Source organism: Urocitellus parryii, chromosome 4 (assembly GCF_045843805.1).
Source record: "Urocitellus parryii isolate mUroPar1 chromosome 4, mUroPar1.hap1, whole genome shotgun sequence".
Lineage (NCBI taxonomy): Eukaryota > Metazoa > Chordata > Mammalia > Rodentia > Sciuridae > Urocitellus > Urocitellus parryii.
This window is the reverse complement of record NC_135534.1, coordinates 126,506,401-126,533,842: the sequence shown is the minus strand read 5'-3', so window position 1 is coordinate 126,533,842 and position 27,442 is coordinate 126,506,401. Positions and strand designations below refer to the sequence as shown.

Here is a 27,442-nt window from a genome sequence, read left to right as displayed (position 1 = left end):
TGATTACTCTTTCTTATTACTTTTTCATTTATCATTATTTTTTATCTTCTCTTTTGATAAGAATGTACAGTGAATGAAAGAAGGGGCTTTGCTTGTTCACTGTGGTATATGGAGCATAGAGTTCAGTGCGCTGCAGTTAAATAGGTGGGGGGCTTAATCAAATCTGTTGAAATAATACATAAGTGAAATAGCTGAAAAGGAAAGAGTGGAGGAGTGTAGGCTATTATTTTCCTTTTCTTCCTTTGGTGCACAGCAAACAATCTCTATTAAGAATACATGGCTGCCCAGATGGTGGCAATTTTAAAGCAGAAATAAAAAACATGGGAGGGGAACAATTAACTGATCACTGTGTTTCTTACTGGGGTGGAGGGAGAGGTTAAGAATCACCTGGAGCATTCAAAAAATACACAGGCCCATGCTGAATCACTGAAGAATCATACTTAGGAAATGAAAGCGAGGGAAAGCAAGTGTATTTCTGAAAGTTTCCTCAAAGGATTCTGATGTCTGGTCCCTGTTTAAACCACTTAGTCAAAGGAAGAGTCTCAAAAGGCATGTGGTAAAATACGCAGTAAATAAAATAACATACATTTGTTTTTTTAAAACCCACATACCTGACTGGGGACTCAAAAATATTGTTGTTTTTTGTTTCTTTTTGTCTTCATGTAAAAGCACTGCCTAAAAAATGAAATAGACTGGTTTACAAAAGAGAAAGGAAGAGTGTCTGAAACAGCCTTAAAAATGAAACCATTTCCAAGGAGAGCTGGAGTTAGGCACGTGGGTGGCAGAATTTTGCAAGTTAATTGGAAAGACAGACACACATGCAGGAGTACTTCAATAAGGACCTGCTGTCTGGTGCCCCGAAAACCTCGCCACACAGTGCACATGCACACACATGGCGCAGAGGCTGGGAGCAAGGAAGGTTAGTTAGCCAGGAGGAAGGAAGGCCCAGAGCTCAGGAAGTGTTCCATGAATAAAAAGCATGGCTTTGAGCTAGGTTTACCTGAACAAATGTACCAGCTGGTCTCAAAGGGCTAGGTGAAGGGGATCCAAACACACAATCTGACTTAGTTATACCTAAGGAAGAAAGTGGCATTTTTTTTTTTCCTACTTTAAGTTGAAAGCAGTAGGATTTTTTTCCCCAAACTTTCGCAGAGAGACTTTTCGGCTGATGTGTGACAGAAACTCACTCAGTATATTGCATGGACAACATAATAATTCATTTGAAGAAATGAAGAGGGAATAGCATAATTTTTAGATAGGCAGAAGCTGATTATTTTTCATTGCTACCAAAGGAAATCCACCATATCCCTCTCTTCCTATCTCTCCTCTTATCACATGATGACTGCTTAATGTGTAAATATTGCATTCTGAGGAAACCGAGTTTCTAGCTAAGAGCCTGTCCTGAGGTTTGCTACCACTGCCACCACAATGTCTTCTACCTCTATCTGATCTGCTACTGCCCTCTCAGGTTTTGATTTTCTTGTTTTGACAGCTGTGCTAAGTGAACAACTTAAGATCTGCTACTAGAAAGAAGGAATCCATTAAAGTTGGGGGAAATTCATCACTTTGTCGTACTGAAGAGGAGCACAATGATAACCTGCCATGGGGATGTTCATAAACACGGAACTTGAATTTTTATAAAGGGTGGTCTATAAAAACTATTTTGGTTAAAACCATATTCAATCTTTTTTAAAAAAAATTCTATTAGTTATTGATGAACCTTTATTCACTTATTTGTTTATATGCTGTGCTGAGAATCGAACCCAGTGCCTCACACATGCTAGGCAAGTGATCTACCACTGAGCCACAATCCCAGCCCCTTAATCTTATCTTTACTAATTTATAGTTTTCTCACCCATAAAATGGAGATATTAGCACCACAGAAAATAATGGGGCTATTGTGAAAGTAAAATTAGATTATCCATGTAAAGTACTTAAAATAGTGCCTGACCCAGAGTAAATGGACAATGAATGTGCCCTTATTCTAATTTCTTTTAATTATGCTTTACTCTTATAAAGGAAAATCACATTATTCTGGTGTATGATCTAAGCTGGGTCAAAGTTTTAAGGTCCTCAGAAGTGGGGCAAGTCTAATTTTGGTTATGTGAGCCAGCTGAAGCTGTTATCACACCATATATATTTCAGCCCTATTTTGAAAAAAAAAAATAAAGAAAATTTTTGAACACATTTTTTTCCTAATAAAACTACTTAAAAAAATAAGAATGGGTGGCCTAAGAACTGTCTCTCTTAAGTAACAAGATATTGCTATATTGTTGAATATCATATAATAAAATGGAAGAGAGACAAAGATGCTCCAAAAACTACAAACACCACAGTAATTTTAAGAAAAGTATAAAGCAGTGTTAGCTTTTATATGCTGTCTACTAACATAAACAATTGAGAATAGAAACTGTCGTAATAAAAAACTATTTCCCAGCGTTTCTTTTCTATCCTTATGAAATTGCATCCACTGGCACAGGTCTGTTCTAAGAAACAAAATGAAGAGTGTACAAATCGCCTTGTAAATCAACTTATTTTATAAATAAGTTGTAAATAACTTATTTTGCACATATAAGATACACTTATTCTTAATAATAGTCTGTTAAAAAAGTGTCAACAGTGGACACCTTACCCATTTAATAAAAATGGCCAATTTGTATCCAGCAACTCAAAAGGGCAAAATTTGTGAATGAATTTTGTGTGTGTGTGTGTGTGTTTAACACACAGTCTTGCTATAATACCCAGGCTGGCTTTAAACTCCTTGACTAAAGTGATCCTCCTGCCTCAGTCTTCTGAGTAGCTTGGACTACAGTATATGCCACCATTGCACCTGGATTAGATTTGTGTATGATTTTTGAACTACTGCCTGAATATGTATCTCTTCCACATCCTAAGAATAATTATACTCATTTGTCAAAATTACCAAAATGATAAGATCTAAAGATAAATTCCTCTATAATTCCCCTTAGCAAATATAACCATTGCTGACTGTGTAGTATATTCCCTTCTGTTCCCATTTCTATGCATGTGCTTATTTATATATGAACAAAAATACAAGTGGCTCACCTATATCCAGACTCTGGGTTCTCAGACAATTTTGGCCACTGCCTTGCCTAGTAGCTGGGCACTGTTTTGATTTTAAAAGTGCACATACTGAGCAGAGAAACCCAAGCTGTAGTTTGTTTTCTAGTTATTAAGACTACACTTACAGGTATTGGGGGATTAGTACATATTCATTTCACTAATAATCTTAGAAAAGCCTACCAAATGACTTTCAGAAGATTCTAAATAAAACCAGGAATCAGAATTTAAGGAAGGGATGACTTCCCTTTTTTTGGGGAAAAAAAGAACCAAAAACAAAAAAACCTTCCTTTTTTAGGTAAATATATAGGAAAGAAATCTAAAAAGGAGGTCCGCCTTGAGATATTAGTGCAAACACCAAGGTTTGACATGTATTCATACCTGGAGAGCCTTTAAACTGTGGACATTCCTTCTTAATGTGCCCTTCTCTTCCACAAATGAAACAACGTTTTTCCCTTAAGTCTTTGTCATCCTGTCTCTTCCATTTTTCCATGGGTGGCCTGAGAATCTTTTCCCTGCCCAGGTCAACAGCTGCCCTCATTGGCTTGGCTTTCTGAGCTGCACCCTGTGTGGGTTTGTCTTCTTTTGTTGATACCTCTCTTTCTGTGTACTTGTTTTGAATTTCTTTGTCCTCTTTGCTTCTTTTTTCCTTGTTCTCAGGGAATCTTTGGTTCAGGGTATCTTCCTGATCTCGCCGTCGCCTCACTCTGTGGAAGATATTATACTGATAGGAAAAATCTAAACAAAAACCTTACAAAATATACAGATAATTCCAGGTTTAAGACATAATCAGGAATAGAAGATATCAATAGACTTAAGTCCATCTTCTCTGTTAAGAAGCTACAGTTGTACATCAGTATCCATGGAGATCTGGTCCCAGGGTTCCCCGTGGAAACTGAAAGCCACAGATGCTCAAGACCCTTTTATCAAATGGTGCAGTGCTTGTATGTAATTTATACAAATCCTTTTGTTATATCTCCTATTATACTTTATATCATCTCTAGATTACTTATAATAACATAAATACTATGTAAATGGCTGTTATACTATATTTCACAAGAAATATTAAAAAACAAGTCTATACATATCTAATATAAATATGTTTTTTTCCATATACTTTTGACCTGCAGTTTTCAAAGGATGTGGAACCCATGGATACAGAAAGCTGACTGTGGTACCCTCAGGGCTTATTGGTGTGTGTGTGTGTGTGTGTGTGTGTGTGTGTGTGTGTGTTTCCATTTTCAACAACAAAAAAATATATGGCATATTTCAAAATAACAGAGAGAGGAGATCTTGACTGTCTCACCACACACACACACACACACACACACACACACACACACACACACACATTTCTTTTCCATTTTCAAGGTTGCTGTAGTGCTGTAAAACCAATTTTTTAAAAAATATTTTTTTAGCTAGAGATGGATACAATACCTTTATTTTATTTATTTATCTTTATATGGTGTTGAGGATTGAACCCAGGGCCTCACATGTGCTAGGCAAGTTCTGTACCACTGAACTACAACCCCAGTCCCTGTAAAACCAATTTTTGCAGCACTTAATTCAATGCCTGCTTTGATACTGATGTGGTAACTCAAATTATCCATGGGCTGACTTCTTGAACAGCATATTAACATTCTTTACTAGGTAGTGGAAACTTGGATGTGAAACTTTTTAAGTTCACAAGGGAAAAATGGTTATTTTTTAAATGGTTAAGATTTATCTTTTTAAAATGTCAAAATCATTTCTAGCTTGCCCTTTTTGAGCACTGATTTAATAATAAAAAACACTATAAAAGAGCTCCTCAAATTCTAGATTATGACTTATTTTGAATAGCAAAATAAATTTCTAAATAAGAATATTACTTTCTAGTTAAAAAACACCACCAGTACCACCCTAAACCAATAATATGTCCCAAAGAAGGAACCAAAACTGTCTCCCCTGTCCTCCCACAAATATCATGAGGAGAAAGCATGGTGACCTAGCTCAGTAGCTTATCTACTCATAGCAATTATTAAAGTTAAGCCAAGTACAAATGAAGGATCCGATATTCCTGTAAACTGAGTGGATATAAATCCCAATGTTATACCTCAGCTATTGTACATTAGAAATGTAGGTGAGATCCTGATGGAACTTACTTAACTGTTCATTGAAATGATTCTGAACTTCTTACCACTATGAAAGGAATGAATGTCTTAGTCTCCTCCTTTCTTTTTCTATCCCTACTGGAGGCTAATTAATGATTAGGGCCATGACCAAAACTAGGAAAGATCAGGCCTGAAAGGCTGTCATCTCTACAACTGAGTGTTAGCCTTAGTTTTCTGTACTTACAGTCATGTTTTAATCATTTCATTTTCATTTTTTAAAAAAATCTTAAATTTATTAAAATCTGCTGAGTTTCACATAAGTTTATTTTCTCTGCTACAACAGAATCACATTTAAAAAGTGGCACAAAAGAAAAATGAAAACAAAACCACCCTTTCTGAATATTTGCTTACTTTCTTCTCATGGGACAATCTTTCATGAAGTGTCCAATTTTCCCACAAATTCTGCAACATCTATCATTTGGGGCCAGCTCTCCTTCAGTTAGTACATCTGGATCAAAAAAGTATTCCTAGAAGAACATAAATTTTTCTAAGTAATGAATTATTAATGTGAAATAAAACACAAAATGATGAATGTGCCTATACAGCCATATGCTTAGGGTTCATTTAAAATGTCTCTATTGGAGAAGGGGGAGAGGGAATAAGGGTACAAAGTTTTAGACAGACAGGAGAAATAAGTTTTGAGACATGTTGCAAAGCAGGTGATTATAAATAATAATAATGTATGGCAGGGGCTGGGATTGTGGCTCAGCTGTAGAGTGCTCGCCTAACACGTGTGGAGCACTGGGTTATATCCTCAGCACCATATAAGAATAAAATAAAGGTATTGTGTCCAACTGAGCTAAAATAAGACAAAAAACAAAATGTAAGGCATATTTCAAAATAATTGAGAGTAGATCTTAAATGTCTCACCACACACACACAAAAAAAACAGGTAAAGGGATAGACACATTAATTTTGATTTAGCCATTCCATATTGCACATATATATAGATACCACATTTTACCCGATAAATATATATAATTATGATTTTGTCAGTCAAGATTTTTTTTCATTAGAAAAAGTCTTTATTAAGGAAATGCAGGGGAAAAAAACTTTATTCCCAACCATCATTTTTCTCTATTTTTTTAATGTAATTTTGCCTTTTTAAAAAAACATTTATTTTTTAGTTACTGGTGGACACAATATATTTTTTTTATGTGGTGCTGAGGATCAAACCAGATGCCTCGCGAATGCTAGGCAAGCATTCTATCTCTGAGCCACAACCCCCAGCCCCCTTTGCTTTATTTTTGATGATAAGGGTGGTTCCTCAGAAACCTGGGTGTCAGGCTATATGAGAACAGGTAGTTCTACAGGGAAGGGAGGGTCATTCTTTTAACCCTGTCAAGGGGATTTATTAGTCATTGCAAGCAGGCTAGAAAATCTAGATTCCCACAAAGGTTAGATGTTCTTAGATGTGAGCACACTGCTTGGATGAGGCTGGCATAGAATAGGACTAGAAGATGGCAAAGGGGGAGAAATAGAATTTAACAAACTTAAATCCTTTTTCTCTGTTGAGAAGCCACTTCAGGGGTTTAGAGTGGGTTTTACATTCTCATTTTAAAAGCTGCTCTATCTAAGTGCTGGTTTGTGTTATCAAGGAAAAGAAGCATCAGTAAAATTATTAATTTCCCCACTCAAACTGTATTTCTTTCTACTTCTTTCTGTATTTCTCATGACTGGCCTCTAAGCCGGAACTTTAAAAATAAAGTTCCTTAGGAATTTGTTTGTATTATAACCATTTGTCTTGGCCAGATTCACCAGACTTTTGAGTATTTATTACTGGAGTAATATGTACAAGCTAAAGGCTTAAAATGTTCAAATTAGGTGCTTTAAAAAAATTTTTTTTTAATCTGGCATTTCCAACAGACACTTACCATTTTTGAGGGATAATCCTTTGGTAATCCTTTGACTGGAATTCCAAATACTCTTCTACCATTGATAAAAGCTTTCATTATAAAATTTGTCACTAAGAAGAAAAGAATAAGAACTCAATTAAATGGCTTACAAGGAAAAGAGATTTTATTAAAATTTACAATTAAAGTAACGTACTTTTCCGTGATAATCCGGCTCCAAGATTATGATTTAGATCAAAGGGATCTAAGGAAAGAAAATTAAAGACAGCAAATATGATAATCAAATAAGAAATGCCACATTTTTCAAGAAGTGACATTCATATAACAAGGAAATTCAACTTTTTACTTATTAGTAGTAAATGCATTAAAAGATTGCCTCTTAAATGAGTTTAAAATCCATAATATACCTAAGTAATAGATATTCCTCAATATAAGGCAAGTTTGCCGTTACAAGTGTTCATCAGAAAAGAGTGTGTTGCCAGGTACAGTGGTGCACAACAGTAATCCCAGCATCTTGAGAGGATGAGGCAGGAGGATTGAGAGTTCAAAGCTAGCCTCAGCAACTTGGCAAGGCCCTAAACAACTCAGCAAGACCCTGTCTCAAAAAAATAAAAAGGGCTGGGGATGTGGCTCAGTGGTAAAGTGTCCCTAAGTTTAATCCCTGGTTTAAGGAAAAGAAAAGATAGTGCTGCAGTATTGTTTTATATTTAAATCTTTTTTAGAATGTCTGATGACCGGTTGCTCAATACTAGAAAAACAGTGTTCACAGAAGACACATTTACCTGATGTTACCTAATGAAGCCAGTTTTGAATGCATATAGCAGTCACAAATATATTTAACATATTTTAGCACTTATGTTAACTAACCAGTGCTTATGTTAACTAACCAGTCTCTTAAATATCCCTTTAAAAAATAATTTGCCAAGTAGATCATAAATACTTGTAAGATAAAATTAAAATACACAAAGACACATACACCTGCCCAGTGGCATATGAGTGACTACTTGGATCTTAGGAAACAATTTCCAATAAAAATAATTTCCAGTAAAAGCTGCATGTAAAAACTCCCATATCATTAAAAAAAAAACTAGTGTAAATAGTTTATTTGCTCATATGGCATGGAAAGACCAAAAAAGTAACATGAATTATTATTATTATTTACAGATTACTTTTACAAAACATTTCTAATATTACTAAGAAGCAGACTCATTTATAAACAAACAGAAAAGGACATGCTAACATTATTGTCTATTTGAACATTAATAGGCAATTGAGCTTTGGGAAGTACCTGTAATGGTCTAGCTATTTGTCTTACATGTTATGGTCAATTTGCTATTTTCATCAAAATGAATGTTGACTCAACCAAAAGACAAAATTCTTGGCATGTTCTTTTTAAAGTACATATGGGAATGCTCCAGCAGGTGGCAGTTTAATCTGTATGCTGAAGAGTGAAATGTAGTAACTGATCTATAAAATGTCTTTATGTATATTAAAAAATACTGTATGCTAAAATAATATTTAGATCGTATAGTATAGGATGATGCATCTTTAAGCAATACAGTCCATATCTTCTTAAATGTCTGCGCCTCAAACATCTTAGATAGCTATATATATGATGTGTTCTGAAATATTCTTAGATGATGCATAAAGTGGCAGCAGTGATGAAAAGGATGCAGATGTTAAAGATGTGTATGAGGTTTGAATGCATGAAATGGAAGTACATATATTATTTCTAAATCCAACCACTACTTAATAGATGATCTAAACTGCCATATGCATGCAATCTTTCATAATTTAGACATTATGCATAAATATTTAACATGCCTGAAACAATATTCAAGCAAAGAAAGAAAAATGAAAGGACCCTTTTTGAGGGAAACTGTCATTGAGAAAATGTAGGATCACATGTACACTGTATGGGCAAAAGGAGTAAAGAGGCACCCTTCTGCTAGCCCATTATGCTTCTAATGGAAATATCTTAGATGTATCATATTGGAATTTAGACTAACAGTTTCCTCTTTACTCAACTTAACCCTATAACAATAACTGCTATGAGAATATTACCCTCGTGGTCAGTCTGGTCATGCTGGTGATGTTTGTAGTATGTGTGGTATTTTTGGTTGTTTGCTTGGTATAGTAGAATTAGATTATTACTATATTAGCTATTATATAGTTAAAAACATTAGTACTGCTACAATTGAAATTTCTTAATTCTAGAATAGGTTATATAATCATGGTTATATAATCATGAATATTCTCTCTATATACAGTTTAGCTTATTATTTATAACTCATCTGAAAGTAATGTAAAAAAAGCATGATAATAAGGCTTCAAAAATTAAAATAAATGTCAATATTTATGTAATTAATTTTCAAGATCTTTATTGCTATTGATAAAAAGAACTTGATGGCACCCTCACACCCTCAATTAGTAAGGTTTTAAAAGTCCCGCTATTTTACATTCCCTTTACTACTATTATTCTCCAATATATGGTCAACAATGATAAAAGATTTTTCATGCTAAACAAAGCCTTTTACACTTGTGAGAGGTCCATATGAGGTCATGAGAGCAGGAGGAGTATACTGCACATCCAGGCAGCAACTCATAAAGGCCCCAGAACTGTTAGGAGGAAGAACAAAAGTGTTCATAGTTCAAACTCTCTGTTCTATTCAGTTTGAAGTTTAATTCTACTTGTACCTTCAATAACAATGTATTTTGAAGTCCACTGTTTCTTAAATGTTGTAAGCAGACTTCTTCTCCTGATGCTAATAACATGTTCTTTAAAATCAAATTCCTCTGTGTAGAAACGAAGAAGTCCCAACCACAGTTGCCCAACAGATTCTGTATTTTTTCCATATTCTGGCCAATAGATAGGCTAGAAAAAGAAGGGAACACAGGATATCATGCTCTAGAACAAAGTGTTAATATCTATATTCATTTGCATCTTAGGAAGTAAATTTGGAGTTGTTTCTAATTACCTAAGAGTTTAAATACATCAAAATGTAATTATATAACTTAAATGAATTTATTATAATTTCTGCTCTGTGACTTGAAGATAGAAAGAGCTCAGAGTTTAAAGTGACATGAGTTTTCAGTGACATATCTCGGAACATGTCAGCAGGAAAATTCAGAAATAAATTCTAAGATCCTTGGTGATACCTGAATTATTAGGTCTCTATATCTCAATAAAACCTTACCAAATTATTGGTACAGAATCACAGAGGAAATATTTGTTCCCATGTAATAAAGTTACCTAACCATTTGAAATTATCAGGCATTACGGAAATACCAGAATAGTGCCTAGAAACTCACCTGGCTTAATAAAAATATTTTCTCTTCAAAGAACACATCTGTAATGTTATTTTTCATTATTATCATATAAATAAATGTTACAAGCAATAATATTGTTGTTGACCACCTACATTATAGCACAGTATAGCTAAATTTTAGTAAGGATGTAGGAAAATCTTTACTCTTAAAATACGTACCAGTTCATCTATTTGATCAAAAAAATAAATATTCCAGCCATCAACAAATATTTCAGGTTTCTTTTCACCTTTGTATATCTGAAATTAATTTTTAAACTATTAGTATGGATTATAAACTTAATGCATTGATACAAAAACTTCTAGGAAAATAGTTTAAAATTTAACTACAGAGCCACAGACTTTTAGAGAAGGAAGAGGGCTGAGAGATCACCCAGCTTTATAGAAGAGAAATACAAGTTCTTTAACGAATACCTCTTGAAGAACAGGAATGACTGGCGGATTCCTCTGCTGGAGGAAATATAGCACCATAAGAGTGTATGCATATGATGATAAGCTGCCTCTAGATGCATCACCAATATCACACATCTAAAGTGGAGGAAAATGCAAGACAAAGGAAGATCACTAGTGTTTTCTACTAAATTTGCAGCCATCCTATAATCACTAAAAATAAGATATTCATTTGGGGAACTAATATAAAAATCACATTTTTCCCCACCGTTTTTTTAAATTGGCACATCACAGTTGTATATAATGATGGGAACTGTTTTATATATATACACACACACCTATAATATGATTTGCCCAATATCACTCCCCAACACTTTCCCTTCCTTCCCGCTCACCCCTCAGTCCTTTTCCTCTGTGGATTTCCCTGAGATCCCACCCTCTACCTTTTCTAAAAATCACACTGTCAAAATCTAAAATATCCCAATGAAATGAACCAACCCAATTCAAACCAAACTGAACCCAATGAAGCAGTGAACTATTAACCAGAAGCAAGATCAGATTATTATGTAAAATTTAAGACAACAAAAATTTAGTTGCCTGTATAGGGCTTCTCAAAGTTACAGGAAGCATCTGACATGGTTATTTGTCATTAAAAAATACAGATTTTGTTTTCAACAAGATTTGAAGATGCAATGCAATTTCCTGACAAATCACAACAAGAAGCTTACTCACCTTTGTAAATACTTTCATGGTATAGCACAGATATTTCACTCTGGGATCAATGGTTGAGTAAGCAGATAAAAGCCTTGTGTTATGAAGGGCCTGTTAAAAAGGAAATTACACTATAAGGCTATCAATTAGAAGAAAAATATTTTAAGCTGAAATATTCTGGAAATGGTCACTTGCAATTAATTTTAGGAAGAACATATTTAGATTGAGATTACCTTTTCTTTTCAAAGACACACTTTGTTAATTTACTAGATAAAAACAAAGAATTATAGTAACATGTTCTGATGACTTCCATTATGTTAATATGTCCTTACTTTGAAGTTCTAGAAAATAAGGAGCTATTAAAATAAACTAGTTTCCTTTAAGTAAATATAAAGTTTCTCTTTGCTCCATGGCATTATTTCAATTAAATTATCTCAAGGACAAGAAAAATTTTGTAAAATCCTGCAGCAAGACTGACACCATGGTTACATAGTTCTCTCCAAAAACACCACCACCACCACAAAATTACCACAAAATTCAAACCAAACAAAAAAGCTTGCCACTCTGATCTCATTTTAAGTGAAGAGAATAGTAATATGTGTGTGTGTGTATGTATATATATATATACACAATATATAAATATATATATATAAAAAAATATATATATATTTTATTTTTATTTCTTTCCCCCAACTGTTGAATAGCATACTTTGTTTTTAAAAATTTTTGTGGCACTGGGGATGGAAGCCAGGGTCTTATGCATACTGGCAAGTGCTCTATCATTGACCTACTTCTCCAGCTCAAGTAAATATTCATATTAACTAAATTCTCTATCCCTATCCTCAGAACATGATCAAGCACACAGCAAGTACTCATAAAAATCTCTCCAAAGAATAAGTAACATGAAATAAATGGCTCATTTAACTTGAGATTTTTAAAGGGGGGCAGTTATTCTTTTTAATCTTTTTAAAGAAAAAGCCCTGAAAAAAATCTTACCAATGTGTTATACAAACTGATATCTACTTCCAGACCACTTCTTGAATGGAAGAACTTCACAATTGGCACCTTTGCTGTTGTAATAGGTAAGATGTTTCTCAGACCTAGATTGGGAAATAAGATAGTATGATTAAATACAGTAGCTGGGAATAAAAAATGGTTTGTAAGCTAATACTTCAACATAAACATAAATGATGCAACATAACTTAGGCTTGTTTCACTGTATTGAATTAGAACTTAGAGGACCTTTTGTGTGTGTATGCGTGTGCATGCATGTATGTGAGATTGTTAGTTTGATAAACACCAAAACAGAGGAAACAACTACAGTATCTGCAGTACGTGTTTTGTCTATTCTCTTCATGACTGTATGTAATTTGGAAGAAACCCTATGGGCAATCACCTGAATCCTTTGAAACAAGCTACTCATCATGGAGCAAGAAGTTATGAAGGTAACAGGAAGCAATCAATTTCAGTAAGAGAAGGAAATTACCTGATCTAGCCTTTGAAGGAAAAGAATGTGCAAATGATAGTGTGTAGGTTGAGAGGATTTACCAGGCAAGAAAAACTATACTCAGAAAGGGCAGACATCTGAAACAGAATGGCTCGAGAGATCTTACAAGGAATTATGCAGGCAGTAGAATAAATTGAGGGAAAGGAACATGAATAAAGAGAGATGAGAAAGAAATTGGGAAGAACCCAGAGCCCTATATACCATGCTAAGAATGACATTTAGAGATAAAGAGAAGTCAACAAACTGGTGTGAGGAAAAATCACTGACAATCTTTATTTAAACAATGCCTCAGCAATGGATGCACTGGAGACAATGGAACGCAAGACAGCCCCTTATAAAAAAAACATCTGGGCCTCAACTATCAAGGTAGAATGGAAATACAGAGAGAAAGCAAGTCATGCTTGAGTCTCTATGACAGGATGGGGAGGAGAAATGTTAAGGAGGAGAAGGGCTGTTAACAGTAAGAGTTACTATTTTCTGAGTACAAAATGTGTTACCAGGGGCATGCAAAGAGTATTTCACAAACTTAGATTGAGTACCATCATCTTACAGATGAGGAAACAGAGACCCACAGAAATCCACTTAGGAACATACAATTGGTAAATGGTGAACCGAGGATTCAAACAAGGCACAAATGATTCCAAACTTCTTCTGAATAGACTATGTCAGACTAATAATCACTTCATCCAATTTGGTGATTCTAAAGATAACAATGTTGAAAATCTAGAAAGAGGATTCAGAAGGAAGGGCAGGTAGCAGTGGTGGAACCAATAGAAGGAAGGAAGTAAAGAGAAAAATGAGTCTATTCTGATATGTAGGAGTATGAATTTCCTGAGAGTGCTAAGTGGTGATGTTTAAAGGGCAGATATACAGTTATCACATTACAGAACTTAGGTAAAGGGGCTGGGGTTTTGTGATGCTGGGGATTGCGGCTTAGCAGCAGAGCACTTGCCTAGCACGTGTGACGCTCTGGGTTTGATTCTCAGCACCACATAAAATAAATAAATAAAAATATAGCTATTGTGTCCAACTAAAAAAAATAAATATAAATAAAAGAACTCAGGTAAAAAGCATGTAAATGGTAAAAGTAATTTCAGGATGAAAAGTCTGTAACGGGCTGAGGTTGTAGTTCAGTGGTAGAGCTTGCCTAGCAAGTGTGAGGCCCTGGGTTCAATCCCCAGCACCACATAAAATTAAATAAACAAAATAAAGGTATTATGTCCATCTACAACTAAAAATATTAAAAGAAAGAAAGATAGATCTGTGTGGGAAACAGAGAAAACTAACTTATATTAACAGGGAAGAGAAGTAAGGAAGCTTGGATTTACTGAATACTCAGAATATACGGTGCTATACAGATGAGGAACTGGGTGTTTATAATGAGGCTGAGTGAGGTATTGGGATCACACAGCCTGAAAATGGGAAACCAGGATTTAAAGCCGGGTGGTGGGGGAGGGGCTGCTAACAAGGCTGTGGGATCAATTGGGATAAATCCCCAGTACCACACACACAAAAAAACAGTACCTGCTTTAGATGCAGAAGGCCCTGAGTTCAATCCCCAGCATCACAAAACAAAAAATTTTAAAAACTGAAACAAAAAAAACAAAGAGCCAGGCCCAGCTACTTGGGAGGCCGAGGAAGGAGGATGGCAAGTTGTAAACCAGCCGTAGCAACTTAGAACATTTCTCAAAATAAAAAATGAGATTATGTACCCCATTTGAATCAAATGTATGATATGTCAAGATCATTGTAATGTTTTGAGCAACTAGTAAAAACATTAAAAATAAAAATAAAAAATGAAAAGGGCTGAGAATATAGCTCAGTGGTAGACTGCCCTTTAATTCAATTCCCTTTAACACAAAAACAAAACACCCCACAGAAGAGTCTGATTTCAGAATATCTACCAAATACTTTTCTCTATCACCTCTAAATTAGACAAACCATTTTCTCCAACTCCTTCCCATTCAGGAATTAGACACCATTGGCCACTATAATACATAGAACCTTGTCCAAGCATTTATTCATAGTAAATCAAACTGGTTCTATTTTATCAACTCCAAAGCTCCAATGTTCAGTCTTTATTTTCTACCCACTGAAATTAAGGTTTAGTCCTCAACTTCTTTCAAATAATTCCTTACAATTTTGCTTAATTCTTGGTATCACTCTTGGACTCTCAGGTTTACATAGCATTGATAGATGCCCCACTAGCAAAAGAATATGTTAATGGCATTTTAGCTCTGCAAACAATTTAAAAATCCATATATTTTACAGTTGTAAATGATTTCTCACTTTTCTTAATTTATTGATAAAACAGATCAAGCAAAGTGAACCCTGGCTCAGGGTTATAATAGCTTGACGAACAGAACAGCTGTGAATGCAATTGCCTAGGCCAAGATGCTCCTCACTACACTTATGAGGTTTTAATAATTTCTATACTTTGATTTATATGAAATCAATACGTAAAATGATTTCCAAAATTTCCTGTCTGGTATATACTTTGTCTTGGGGGGAACACACACACACACACACACACACACACACACAAAACTCAGCTAGGGAACAATATGTACACAAATTATCACCAACTCCTCAGTCTTTCATACTTAATCATGATATTTTTTAAGGACACTAATACTGTAAGTATTTTATAAAATGAGTCACTATATTGTTTTATAGGCATTAATATATTATAAGTACATGGGGCTGAGGTTATGGCTCAGTGATAGAGTGCTTGTCTAGCACACGTGAGGCACTAGGTTCAAACCTCAGCACCACATAAAAACGAAATAAAGATATTGTGTCCACCTACAACTAAAAAATAAAAAAATTAATAAAAATAAATTCTAAGAATACAAAACACTAAAAAAGTTATAGTATTTTTCGAAACAAATATTTAGAGGTACCTGAATGTTTTCTAAGGACTCTTGCCAATTCTTCAATAGTTCTTACACAGTCCAACCCCTGCAACAAAGATGACACACATATTAATCAAAATTGTAAGACAGGTTCTTCAGATATAATGAAACTCATTATATGTTTTTCTCTTTTAGTTGAGAGTCAGTCAATATCCATAGGAAATATTCTAAATATGCAAAAACTGCCACACATCCTATGTTCTAATTGCTTTTGAAGGTGTAAAAAAGGTTAAAATTAGTCAGGAAGCCATGGACTGAGAGCTTCTTGAAAAGTCTCTGAACCATGGATGAGGACTTCCATTTTTTTGCTATGTAATTATCTCTCTCAGAAGTACCCTATGTGCCAGAGTATATAAGGGGCTTCTATGCCTCATCTTATTAATTCCAGGTAAAATCTTAATTATAGTTTAAGAGTTGATAACTTGCTGTGGATAGTGATTAAGCTCACATTATTTCCCCACTGGACTAGCCAAAATTATAATGCAGAAAATTAAGGTAATATAGCAAATAATATTTCTAATAATTCATACTTAAAAACACATTCACAGTCCCTATCAATGTAAGCCCTTTTGATGACTGTACACATCCCAGAACATATTTGGAATTTCACTTTAGAAATGCCTTCAAAATTAGTTTATATACTAGGTTAAAAAAAATTAATCTCGGGCTGGGGATGTGGCTCAAGCGGTAGCGCGCTCGCCTGGCATGCGTGGGGCGTTGGGTCCGATCCTCAGCACCACATACAAATAAACTAAAGATGTTGTGTCCACCAAAAACTAAAAAAAAATAAATATTAAGAAATTCTCTCTCTCTTAAAAAATTAATTAATTAATCTTGAGGTTGTATAATAGGGTTGTTCCATACAGAAGACCTAATCTTGCTTATTCATTTTATTTACCAAATTCTGGGCAGATCATTTTTGTCCTTTTTTCCAAATCTGTTACATCTTCAAAATGTGAACTCGAAAGGAAGGCAAAGAAAGCTCTTGAGAACAGTAGCAGCACTCTTCTGGATATAGAGCCTTTGGGCTACTGTTACAAATTTAAAAAATAGGGACTTGGGGTGTAGCTAAGAGGTAAGAGCCCTTATTTGGCATGTTCAAGTCCCTCAGCACCACTTATCAAAAATAAAAATAATAAAAACAGAAATAAACAAAACAAACAAAAACGAATAGGAACTCAGCACATCTCAGAATTTATATAATTTTTATATAAGTGCCTTCCTATATACATCAGAGGCTGACAAATTTGTTCTGTTTTGTGAGCCACATAAGCATGTGTTATAAGTATTAAACTCCCAGTCATGTAGAGAAACAGACATAGACAAAACATAGGGTTGGGGGTTATGACTCAATGGTAGAGTGCTTACTTAGCATGCGTGAGGCACTGAGCCACTGGGTTCGATTCCCAGCACCACACACACACACACACACACACACACACACACACACAAACTAAATAGACAATACATAAATGAATGGGTGTGGCTCTGTTCTAATACAACTTTATTTACAAAAACAGGCTGTGAGCTGAATTCAGCCCATAGGCCAAAATTTGCTATCTCCTGACATATAAAAACCAAGCTGATGTGCACTATGATCTCCTAAAGCAAGAGATAGAAGTTATTATTTCCATTTTATAGCTATGGACCAAAGACCACATGTTTAGGTACTGAAAAAACCAAGTTGTCTCAAATCCAGGTCTTTGGACTATAAAGGTAGCACTCATCATTTATACCACACTGCCTGCCTGATTTAAAACAAAAACAAAATAAAAACCTTATAGATAACGTATAGATATGCATATCCAGGTCAGTCTAGTAGCCAGGCCAATGGAACACCAGGAAAGCTGGTTTGGCTTTGTAGAATTCCCAGTGGTCACTTTCAAATCTACTTCATACTAAAAGTTGAAAGTACAAGACAATCTATTCTTCATATTCACCTCTAAGTTTAATGTATTTGGCTAGAGGGTGTGCCAAATGGCACACTCCATATGGCATGCCTTGATAAATTTGGAAAATACCAAGCTGTACCATCAGTCAAGATAGTTCAAATCACACTGCCACAGCAAATGCAAGTTTTATGTGGTCACTGTACCTCAGCAGTTTCATGTCCATTAATTGTCATACAGACGTCAAGGTCACTCTGCTTAAAACCAAATCCATTTTTGGAGGAGCCAAACAAGCTCAATTTAGTTCCTGTTAGGGATATATGAAAAGTAATAACTAATTACCTGAGTACATTTAATATTTTGACCAAAATGACCCTCTCATGAATCAAATATACCCAGGTGTTAACTATCCAATCTCATAATAATTTTTTATTAACTATTTATTTATTTTAAAAATATTTTTTCCAAGTTTACTTTAATATACAAGCTGTATATATCATGAAAGATTACTAGGTGACATTTCAAACAAAATGGAGATCATTTCAACACATTTAATAATGTATCACTCCTTTCTAAATAAATGCATATTTTAGAGGTGTGAACTCTGATTACAAATGTAATATTCTCCCGGAGGAAGAAGGGGACCCAAGAGGTGGAATCCCTGCACTGTACTTTCTTTTCTGTTCACAAACCAGGATTTGGTGCAACAAAGACCATCCTAGGTATATCACAAAGCAACTGAAACTCCAAACCCACAACCATTGCAAGATGTTATTCTCAAAATTATTATGCTCATAATACATGTACTCTTTTGAAAGGAAGGTCACATTACCTTTTTTTAAGGATTAAAAAAAATATATCATTTACCTGGAAAGTCCTGTTTTATGAAACTTTCTAAGTTTTGCCGGATATGTTCACGAGCCTGATCTTCTAAAATAGTTGGAGAAAAATCCTCTGTTTAAAATAAATAGACACATTGAGAAAAAGATTGATGACTTTTTTTTTGAAAAAGCTGAAAGTAAGACTTCTAAGGTTTAAAGAAAACACCCTAATTTTTGTGCCTTTGCCTAGATAACTTTTGTAATATAAAATAATCTTTTGTTTCTTTAACAGAAGAGTCTATTAGAAAGAACTACTCTTAAAATGAAAACTAATTTAGAGAGGCTCTGTACCTGGGTTTTTTACAGAGACCTCAAAGAGCGAATCCAAAAATTTGTGAGCATGTCCATATTTTTTCCTAAAGAGAACCTAGTTTTCTTTTATAGATTTAAACCACCAAAAAGATTTTGTTTCCATTTTTAAATCCCTGGCAGCCAGGCATGATGGTGCACACCGTAGTCCTGGTTATTCAGGAAGCTGAGGTGGGAGGATCATTGAGTCTAGAAATTTGAGAAGGCTTTTGATAATATCTCGAAAGTTTTTAAAAAATTATTTTTCAGCATAGATGGACACCTCAGGATGTAGCAATATGAAGCATTAAGTTCTCCATTCTAAGCAGTAAAATGTCTCTATTGCAAAATTTTCTCATTGTAGGACTTGAAACCTCTCTATACCAATGCTCCCCCAAACTCTACTCTTCCTTAAAGGGCTGTCATATTGTGTGCACTATGAATTAATGTTAACTAAAAAGGATTCTGTGCTCAAATTTTGGAGCTGTTGGATTAAAGATATAAAAACAAGTTTCTTCGCTTAAACATTGCTTTTATCATGCCTTGCAAATCTCTGAAGAAGATTTACTGCTCCCCAAGGGAGGGGGCAATATGTACAGTTATTCCTTTGTGAGAGAATACTTCTGGTCATGAAAAATGCATCTAGGAAAACATTTCAAGGAATGTAATCTATTAGTTGGAAAAGCTAATATAGTATTTTAATCTTAAGACTTAAAAAGTCTTAAGATTAAGTAGTTCAGTGATAAAGCATGAGTTAAGCACGTGGAAAGCCCTGGGTTCAATCTGCAACACAAATAAAACAGAAAAAACAAACAACTTAAAAAGATATTCCTTCCTTCTTTCTTTAATGACTACTTATTGTGTGTCCCAAATGGGACCTGCATGTCACACTGAAGCAAGAGGATCTCAAATTCAAAGCCATCCTCAGCAACTTAAGAGTGACCCTTAATTTAGCAAGGGTCTCAATAGAAAAAATAAAAAGGACCAGGAATATGGCTCAGTGGTAAAGCACCCCTGGGTGCTTGAAGACCTGGGTTCAATTTCCAGTAACAACTACAACAACAACAAAAGGACAATTTACTTTTCTGACAAATGAAAAGAAATGTGAATAACTTACTGTAACACTGGAAACAAACTTGATCTAAGATATTTGAAAACTTGGGTGTTAGTGGTGGCAAAGGTTCCAGCTGGATTCTTTTGAAGTCTTCAGGACAGTCCTTCTTTAGATGACCCTCTCGTTTGCATAAGCTGCACACAACTGTGGGAGACTGTAGGAATATGGCAAAGCAAAATAACACTGAAAACTTTATTTGCCAAATAATGGGATTTAGATTTTTTTTTTTTTTTGGTCTTGCAGATTGAACCTAGGAGCACTTAACTACTGAGTAACATCCCCAGCCCTTTTTACTTTTCATTTTGAGACATGGTCTCATTAAGTTGGTTAGGTCCTTGCTAAGTTGCTGAGGCAGGCTTTGAACTTACAATCCCTCCTGTCTCAGCCCCTTGAGTGGCTGAAATTATATGCCTGGATCTTTTTTATTTTTGAAGTACAAAGCCTACTCTTCACTTTCCAAAGAAATGAAGCCATTAAATGATCTGAGAGAGAAGCATCCTTATGATGTCATCAGGAGAAAAGGATAGTTACTATCAGCTTTCCATTCCTCCTATGCAGATTCCTACAAATCTGATTGGAAGGAATGTAAAGTGGAAGGAAATGAATCAAGTGGCTGTATTAGGACAAAGGCAAAACTTCTTAACCACACCCAAAACAGGGAGAATTATGTTCTTGTGTTTGAAAATTGAAATTACATGTATTAAAATTGTTTAAAGTCTCCTGATTACCTTGCCTTTGGTGAAGATAAGTTTACTAAATTCATAGAAGAAATCAGACTGGTCCACTGGTGAATTTTCCTCTTCTTCTTTAAAATTTATTTTATTAAGTTCCATAAGTAGAGCTCCATCTACATTTTTTTCACATTCTTTCAAGTCTTCATATTTAGCCGGCTCAACTAATTCATCATCCTCTTCAGAAAGAGCATCTTCATCACCTGATCCAGTATAGGTATTGTCCAGCTCATCTTCATTAGCAATGCCAACCTCATCTTCCCTTTGGTTAATGGTGAGCCTGGGTTCTTCCTCCTCCTCTTCATCTTCCTCCTCTTCTTCATCAAAGTGAATGATTTCAGATGTTTGACACTGGACTAAAGGGACAAAGTGGTTTAAAGAGTCTTCTAGCTCATCAGTACCTTCTACACTTTCTTCATCAAGATCAATCTTGTTATCAAAAGTAGCAAATCCATCACACACTTTGGCTGTAGGACTTTGGAGGCCTTCTAAATTCAAAATGCTATCTGTCTCATAATTACATGGGCTGCTGCCAATTGTAAGTTCTCCACACTCATTACTGCTTATACCAGGGTCATCAGCAGTCAAAGGATGCTTTCCCTTCTTTCTGATTTTCTCTTTCTCATCTTTACTTCCAGTTTCTTGATGGTGTACTTTAATATCCTCATAATTATCACAATTGACTTCTGCCTGGATACAGCTGGAGTTTCCCAGATGTGTGCATTTCCTGATGTGTACATTTCCAATTTCTTCAGCTGGTGGGCTTCCACAGCTTTCAGCAGTCTCTTTAAGAGAAAGTGGCTGTGCCTTGCATGCATTTTCAGTTGAAATGGTAGTAGCACCAGGGCCTTGAGCCAAAACGGAATTGTTGAGCTTATCGTCTTTTGCTTGCACATCTGGATCATGATTTATTACTTCTTTAAAATGTTCTGAAATACTTGTAACTGTGCTCAGAGGCTTTGGAAGGCTGGATTTTGCAAGTTTGTGTGGAAGAGCAAAATATTTATATGTCGTCCTTAAACAGTGAAGTATATATTCAAAGACAGGTTGATTATTTAGGGTCCTTGCCACATTTCTTTTAACAGAGTAGGGATCTGTAACAATAATAATGAAAAAACAAATATACCACTTAATATATTTCTATTTCATGCTCTAAAAATTAGCCTGCTGCAAATAAAAATAGATAACAAATAAACAACAGTGAAGTTTACATCTTATATGCTTAAAAAAAGAAAAAATGCAGGTAGAGAATATGACACAGTATAAGAACAAAAAGCAATGTTTTCTGAAACATCTGTTCTACGAAGAGAACCCATCCTGTACAGAACCAGTACCCCTTCCCTATTCTGCTGTGACTGCGGTGGTAGGAAAGATGTCATTAGTGTGTTTATCGTGCCCTCAGGAAGTCAGGTCTTCCCTATAGGCTTTGCTGCTGAGTGCTCTGCCTCCCCACTCAGCCAAGCCCTGTGGTTTGTTGAGCTTACCTCCACTCTTCTGCCCTGGGAAGCCCCATCACTGAATTGGCTGGACTGAATTTCAGGGGCGAGAGGGAGGCACCAGGAGGAGACACCACTTCTCTCAATCTTTTCTCCTCCCCTAGAACTCCAGCAGGTTAGGCAATTGGCCAGAAGAGCTGAGCCAGAGAAACTGCAGGGGAGGGTTTAAAAATGTGAGATCCCCATGACTGCACACAGAATTTATGCAAATTGCAAAAAACCCTCTTATGCAACATAAAGCTTGAAAAAAAAATCAAGCAAAAATAAGAGAATTCCATTTAGGAAATTCTGTAAATTATTAAAGGAGGAGAATTAAGATTTCTAGAGGGGTTTCAACCTCCTGACTTTGCAAAGCTGAGAAGAGATAGTCCATTTAATGACATCTACAGGGCACATCAGTGTGTCTTTCATATAGTGACTTCAGTTAAAGAAGCCCTCACTAAAAATGTGTTTTTAATGAGTAAGTTACTGATTACTACTTAAAAAAAAATTATCTGTTCCCTTTACTGGAGAGTTATCCAACTAAGAATGTCAGTCTTCACAAGAAAAAGTATTTTTCTCATCTCTGCAAAACTAAACAATATTAACAATAACCCACGAAAGGACTGAATTTAAAAATCCAGGAGTGAGAACAGCAGGAAAGGGAAACTCAGATCACTGGGAAAAAACATTAAGCATTTAAGTTGTTAAGCAATTCACAAAGAAAGCAAGAACTCAGCTAACCATTATTCAAGTTGCTTAAAAATTAAAATATTTCATTATAGTTCTTCAAAAACTCAGGATAAACCTTTTAATCCTTTCAGATGACTCACTGTAACACATGCAAGATCTTAATTATTTAGTTCACCTTTGAGGTCAGGCCTACCTTACAAGTAGGAGCTGAAAAGAGACTGAAATAAAAGCATGCTGTTAGACTGGTACCTTAAAAAAAATAATAAAAGAAAAAAAGAATAAACATTTTGAGATACCTTCAATGGCAATGCGCTTTTTGGGCCAATCCTTTGATTCTCGAGATATTGATTCTTTGACACGGATACTGATCACTAAATCAGCCAAATTAAATTCTAAAGCATAGAATCGCAGCAGTTCCACCCAGAGCTGCCCAACTGGTACTGAAGGCTGGTGTTTTGTATCAAATATTAATGATACCTATTAATATCAAAGAGAAATATATTGGTTACTTCAGGTGTTGGCTCAATCTGAAAAATTAAAGATCATTTGAGCATTAAATTAAAAAACCTGGAAAATCTGAGCAAAGATAGAAATTTGACATCTAGACAAATCACTCTGTATGTGGGAAAATAGCAAAACTTCACTGCATCCCTGACATTTGGGTAGGTTAAAATCTAGTCAGTACCATGGAACAGACAGGACCAATTTTAATTAATCAGACAGCACCGAATTTTGAAATTTTAATAATAGGTGGATAGGACCTTGCACAGTTTGCTAATACTCTCAGCATGGACCTTCACCTGTTACTGCTGCTGGAAGGCACCTTTATATGGATACATGAAAATGTAGTAGCTAAAGACAGAGAAAAAGAAAACCAATACTCTCATTGCCCTGATATGCTACATAAGTACACTAAATCTGCCAGTGGCAATTAAAGTCAAATAACTATAAAAGAAATTGATACTAGTTCTACAGTCACTGACTTGACAAGTTCAAATAACATACTTCCTATAATATTTTGGGAAATACACAGAAATCAGAATGGGGGAGGGAAGGGCCCAAACAGTGATTCTGCCATTTCATAGCTCTTGATTGCTCTGTAATTTAGTGTTTTCATTCTCAGACTGGCAGTATTGCACAATGGCTAAGTGAACCGGCTTTGGAATTGGAACAATCTTAGTTTGAAATCCAAACTCTGCCAAGTACTAGCCGTGTATGATCCTGATCAATGTCTATAACCTAAGACTTGGTTTCCTCATCTGACAAATGGGGATAATAGTACCCACCTCATTGGGTTGTTGGGAGGACTGAGTGAGATAGTGTCTGTAAAGTGCTTAGCACAGTGCCTGGCACACAGTGTTCAAAAAATGGTCGCTATCATTATCTGCAGAGTAGGGATGATACCACCTATAACACAGGATAGTTATGAGGATTAAATAAAAAACAAGGGAAAGCATCTGGCAGACTTGGTTGCTTTCTGTATTTTTTCACTCAGGTAGTCTTTAAGTACAAGAAATTCATATATCACTGAAACAATGTCACAACAGTAAGATGCTCTTAAAGGTAATCTAGTGAAGAAGTCCACATGTTAAAAGGAACTAAAGCCCCAAACGTTTTCGTGACTTGTCAGAAGGTTGCACTGCTTGTAGGTGGCGTGAGAACTTCTGACCCCAATACATTGTTTTTCTCACCATAGCATATGCAACTTCTACAAAGTCTAGAGCTCACTTAATTTCAGATATGGCAGCATGACTAACCTTTCCAAAGAACATAAAAATATAAAAGAAAAGTATTAAATGGACTTAGAGAAATAGCTTTTTCTTCACATTAGTCTTATAATTCACATTGAAAAAATTCTTTCCTTAAGTATACAAATTTGTCTCCAATCACACTTACTAAATCAGACTTTAAAACAAGTGGTATAGTAGTTTATTCATGGATAAATCTTAACCACAAAGGGTCTTAGAGTAAGATAAAGTCATCTGGTAGGTAGACTTACAAGGCAGAACTGATAGATACTTGAAGTTGTCTGGGTCCCGATTACCAGAATTGAGGACACAAAGGAAACGCCCAGAAATTGAAAGCCTTATTAAATTTCACCTCTCATCCACAGCCTTTTTCAGCTTTACAAAGGATTTTTAAGAATCTCACTGAAATAACTTGAAAACACTTTAACATGGAACTTTAAAATATCTAGATTACCATCAATAAAATTGTTTAGAAGTAGAGAACATTTCTTTTTTTTAATAAAGTAAGAATAGTGTAGGTAACATTTCCTGAGTGCTTACCACATGCTTGGCACTGAGTTAAGCATTCTATAAATCAATGACCCTATGAGAGGGTACTAATATTATCCTCATTTACAGGGAGGAAACTGGGGCATGGAAAAATTAAGTAACTTGCCAAGGACATATAAGTGGGAGAACTGAGAATATCTGCATATCTGGCTCCACAACCTGTGCTCTTATCCACAACTGGAACCCCCAATAGAAAACAGACAAAAGTGGTGGTGTTCTGGTGCCAGCAAGGCTGGGGTGGCATCTCCTCCTTCCTGCTCCAATGCTTAAGACATTCTAGGAAACACAACCGGAAAATCTATGATTCACCACTATCTCTTCATTTTAGGAACAAGTAAACTACGGACTGGAGGAATGATATGATTTGTTTGTGTAGAGATGGGATTAGATTTCTGGCATCAGAAGTATTTCATGAATATTACTGTCATTGGGTCTAGGACCATTCACCAATTTGGGACAGAATAGTGCGACCTGTATAATCTGTGTACAGATTTTTTTTGTTGGAAACTCTAATGGTAATTCTTTACACATAGATTTTTTTTAATGCATCTCCAATAGTATGGGACCAGTACATTAAATCATAAGCTTATTTACTGTTATTTCAGTCCTTTGAAGTTAACATTCCATAGATTTAAAACCTCAAATACAATTTAAGACCTAGCTCTTTTGAGGATACACAGGGATTTTTCTTTGAATTCTCAGTATTTTTCTAAGGCCTCTGTACAAAGAATAAACCATATAAATAAATTTAATGATCAATTTTTAAAAATCTTTTTTTTCCACATTACTTTTAAAAATCTTTTCATAATTTTTAAACATTTTTCATGTTGATTATTCAATGGACTAAACAGATTAGGAAATGAAATAACCATGAAATACTTACGATAGTTAAGGAAAAACAGGAAAACTGACTAACTCATAAACACCACAATTGATAACTAAAATAAAAATCAACAGTAAAACTAGAAATAAGAGAACAGACCTGCCCCCTTTTAATTGGCCTTTCTTTTGGTGACTCTTCTTTTGCTGTGTTTGTATCCCCAACATTATCAGTGTATTCCCAGACCACAAAGTCTTTCTCAACGTCTTTAAGGTTGAAGTTCGTAAGTTTGTTTAACGAGAATCCTTCAATCTAGGAAAAAGTAGACATCTATTATTATAAGGTAGAAACCATTTTTGTATTGATTTGAGCATTTAATGTTTGAAGAAATGAAAAAAGTTAATATATTCCAAGTTCACTGAAAATATAAAAGATATTGTTTGTGGAATATTTTTAAGATAAACATAAATTTAAAAATATTTTTAGCTGGGTTCTGTGGTACATGCCTGTGATCCCAGCCATTTAGGGAGGCTGAGGCAGGAGGATTGTAAGCCAGCCTCAGCAACTTAGCAAGGTCCTAGGCAACTTAGTGAGCCCTTGTCTCAAAATAAAAATTAAAAAGGGCTGGAGATGTTGCTTAGTGTTTAAGCAACCCTGGAATCAATGTCCAGCACCAAAAAATGAAACAAAAGAAAACCCAACAACAACAACAAAAATCTGCAATCAAAGTAAAAAAGAAGATTCTGATGATTCTGATTTGCAAAAGAAATGGCAAATTTTTGTGTTTTTTGTTTTGTTTTGTTTTAAGCGGTGCTAGGGAACAAACCCAGGGCCTTCCACATGCTAGACAAATGCTCTACCACTAACTACACCTTCAACCCTTTATAATTCTTTAGTAAATATTCTGAATTGAGGATGTACTTCGGTGGTAAAGCACTTCCATAGCAAAGGCTTTGGTTCAATCCCCAGCACTGTAAAACCAAACCAAACCAAACCAAACCAAAAAGTTACGACAACAAAATTTCTGAGAGGGCAACATGGCATAGTGACTAAAGCCATGAGTTTTGGAGTAAAACTCACTGGTCCCAAATCTTGGATCCTCCAGGCACCTACTCTCTTTAGGTCTCAATTTCTAGTAAAATGGGATAACACTAGAACTTCCTTCATGGGACAGCTCTGATATATACGCTGCATGTAGAAATACTCAATAAATCCAAGAAACTGTCATGATCAATATCGTAGAGATATAAGTGTAAAAACAAAATTCTCCTAATTAGAATTTTTCTTTTTTCATTGTACTAGGAATTGAACCCAGGGGATT

At 35.2% G+C, this 27,442-nt stretch overlaps 1 protein-coding gene across 5 annotated transcripts in view; it reads right to left on the bottom strand.

The window, feature by feature from the left end:
* Nucleotides 1–27,442, bottom strand: part of Tut7 (terminal uridylyl transferase 7) — a 58,886-nt gene that overhangs the window by 9,936 nt on the left and 21,508 nt on the right. For 2 of the 5 annotated variants that reach the window (XM_026404453.2, XM_026404454.2), the window contains exons 11-28: nt 26,284–26,433; nt 23,301–23,481; nt 20,834–21,930; nt 20,109–20,259; nt 18,690–18,776; nt 18,029–18,129; nt 15,922–15,979; nt 12,508–12,611; nt 11,533–11,622; nt 10,825–10,938; nt 10,573–10,650; nt 9,782–9,959; nt 7,281–7,328; nt 7,106–7,197; nt 5,583–5,698; nt 3,463–3,788; nt 1,001–1,074; nt 612–675 (exon numbers count right to left, since the gene is read on the bottom strand). In XM_026404453.2, coding sequence (XP_026260238.2) covers nt 612–675; nt 1,001–1,074; nt 3,463–3,788; nt 5,583–5,698; nt 7,106–7,197; nt 7,281–7,328; nt 9,782–9,959; nt 10,573–10,650; nt 10,825–10,938; nt 11,533–11,622; nt 12,508–12,611; nt 15,922–15,979; nt 18,029–18,129; nt 18,690–18,776; nt 20,109–20,259; nt 20,834–21,930; nt 23,301–23,481; nt 26,284–26,433 — 3,109 coding nt within the window. Of the gene's footprint in view, nt 1–611; nt 676–1,000; nt 1,075–3,462; nt 3,789–5,582; nt 5,699–7,105; nt 7,198–7,280; nt 7,329–9,781; nt 9,960–10,572; nt 10,651–10,824; nt 10,939–11,532; nt 11,623–12,507; nt 12,612–15,921; nt 15,980–18,028; nt 18,130–18,689; nt 18,777–20,108; nt 20,260–20,833; nt 21,931–23,300; nt 23,482–26,283; nt 26,434–27,442 lie in introns of those variants that run through there. The other 3 variants (XM_077796988.1, XM_026404455.2, XM_077796989.1) reach the window with 3 other exon arrangements.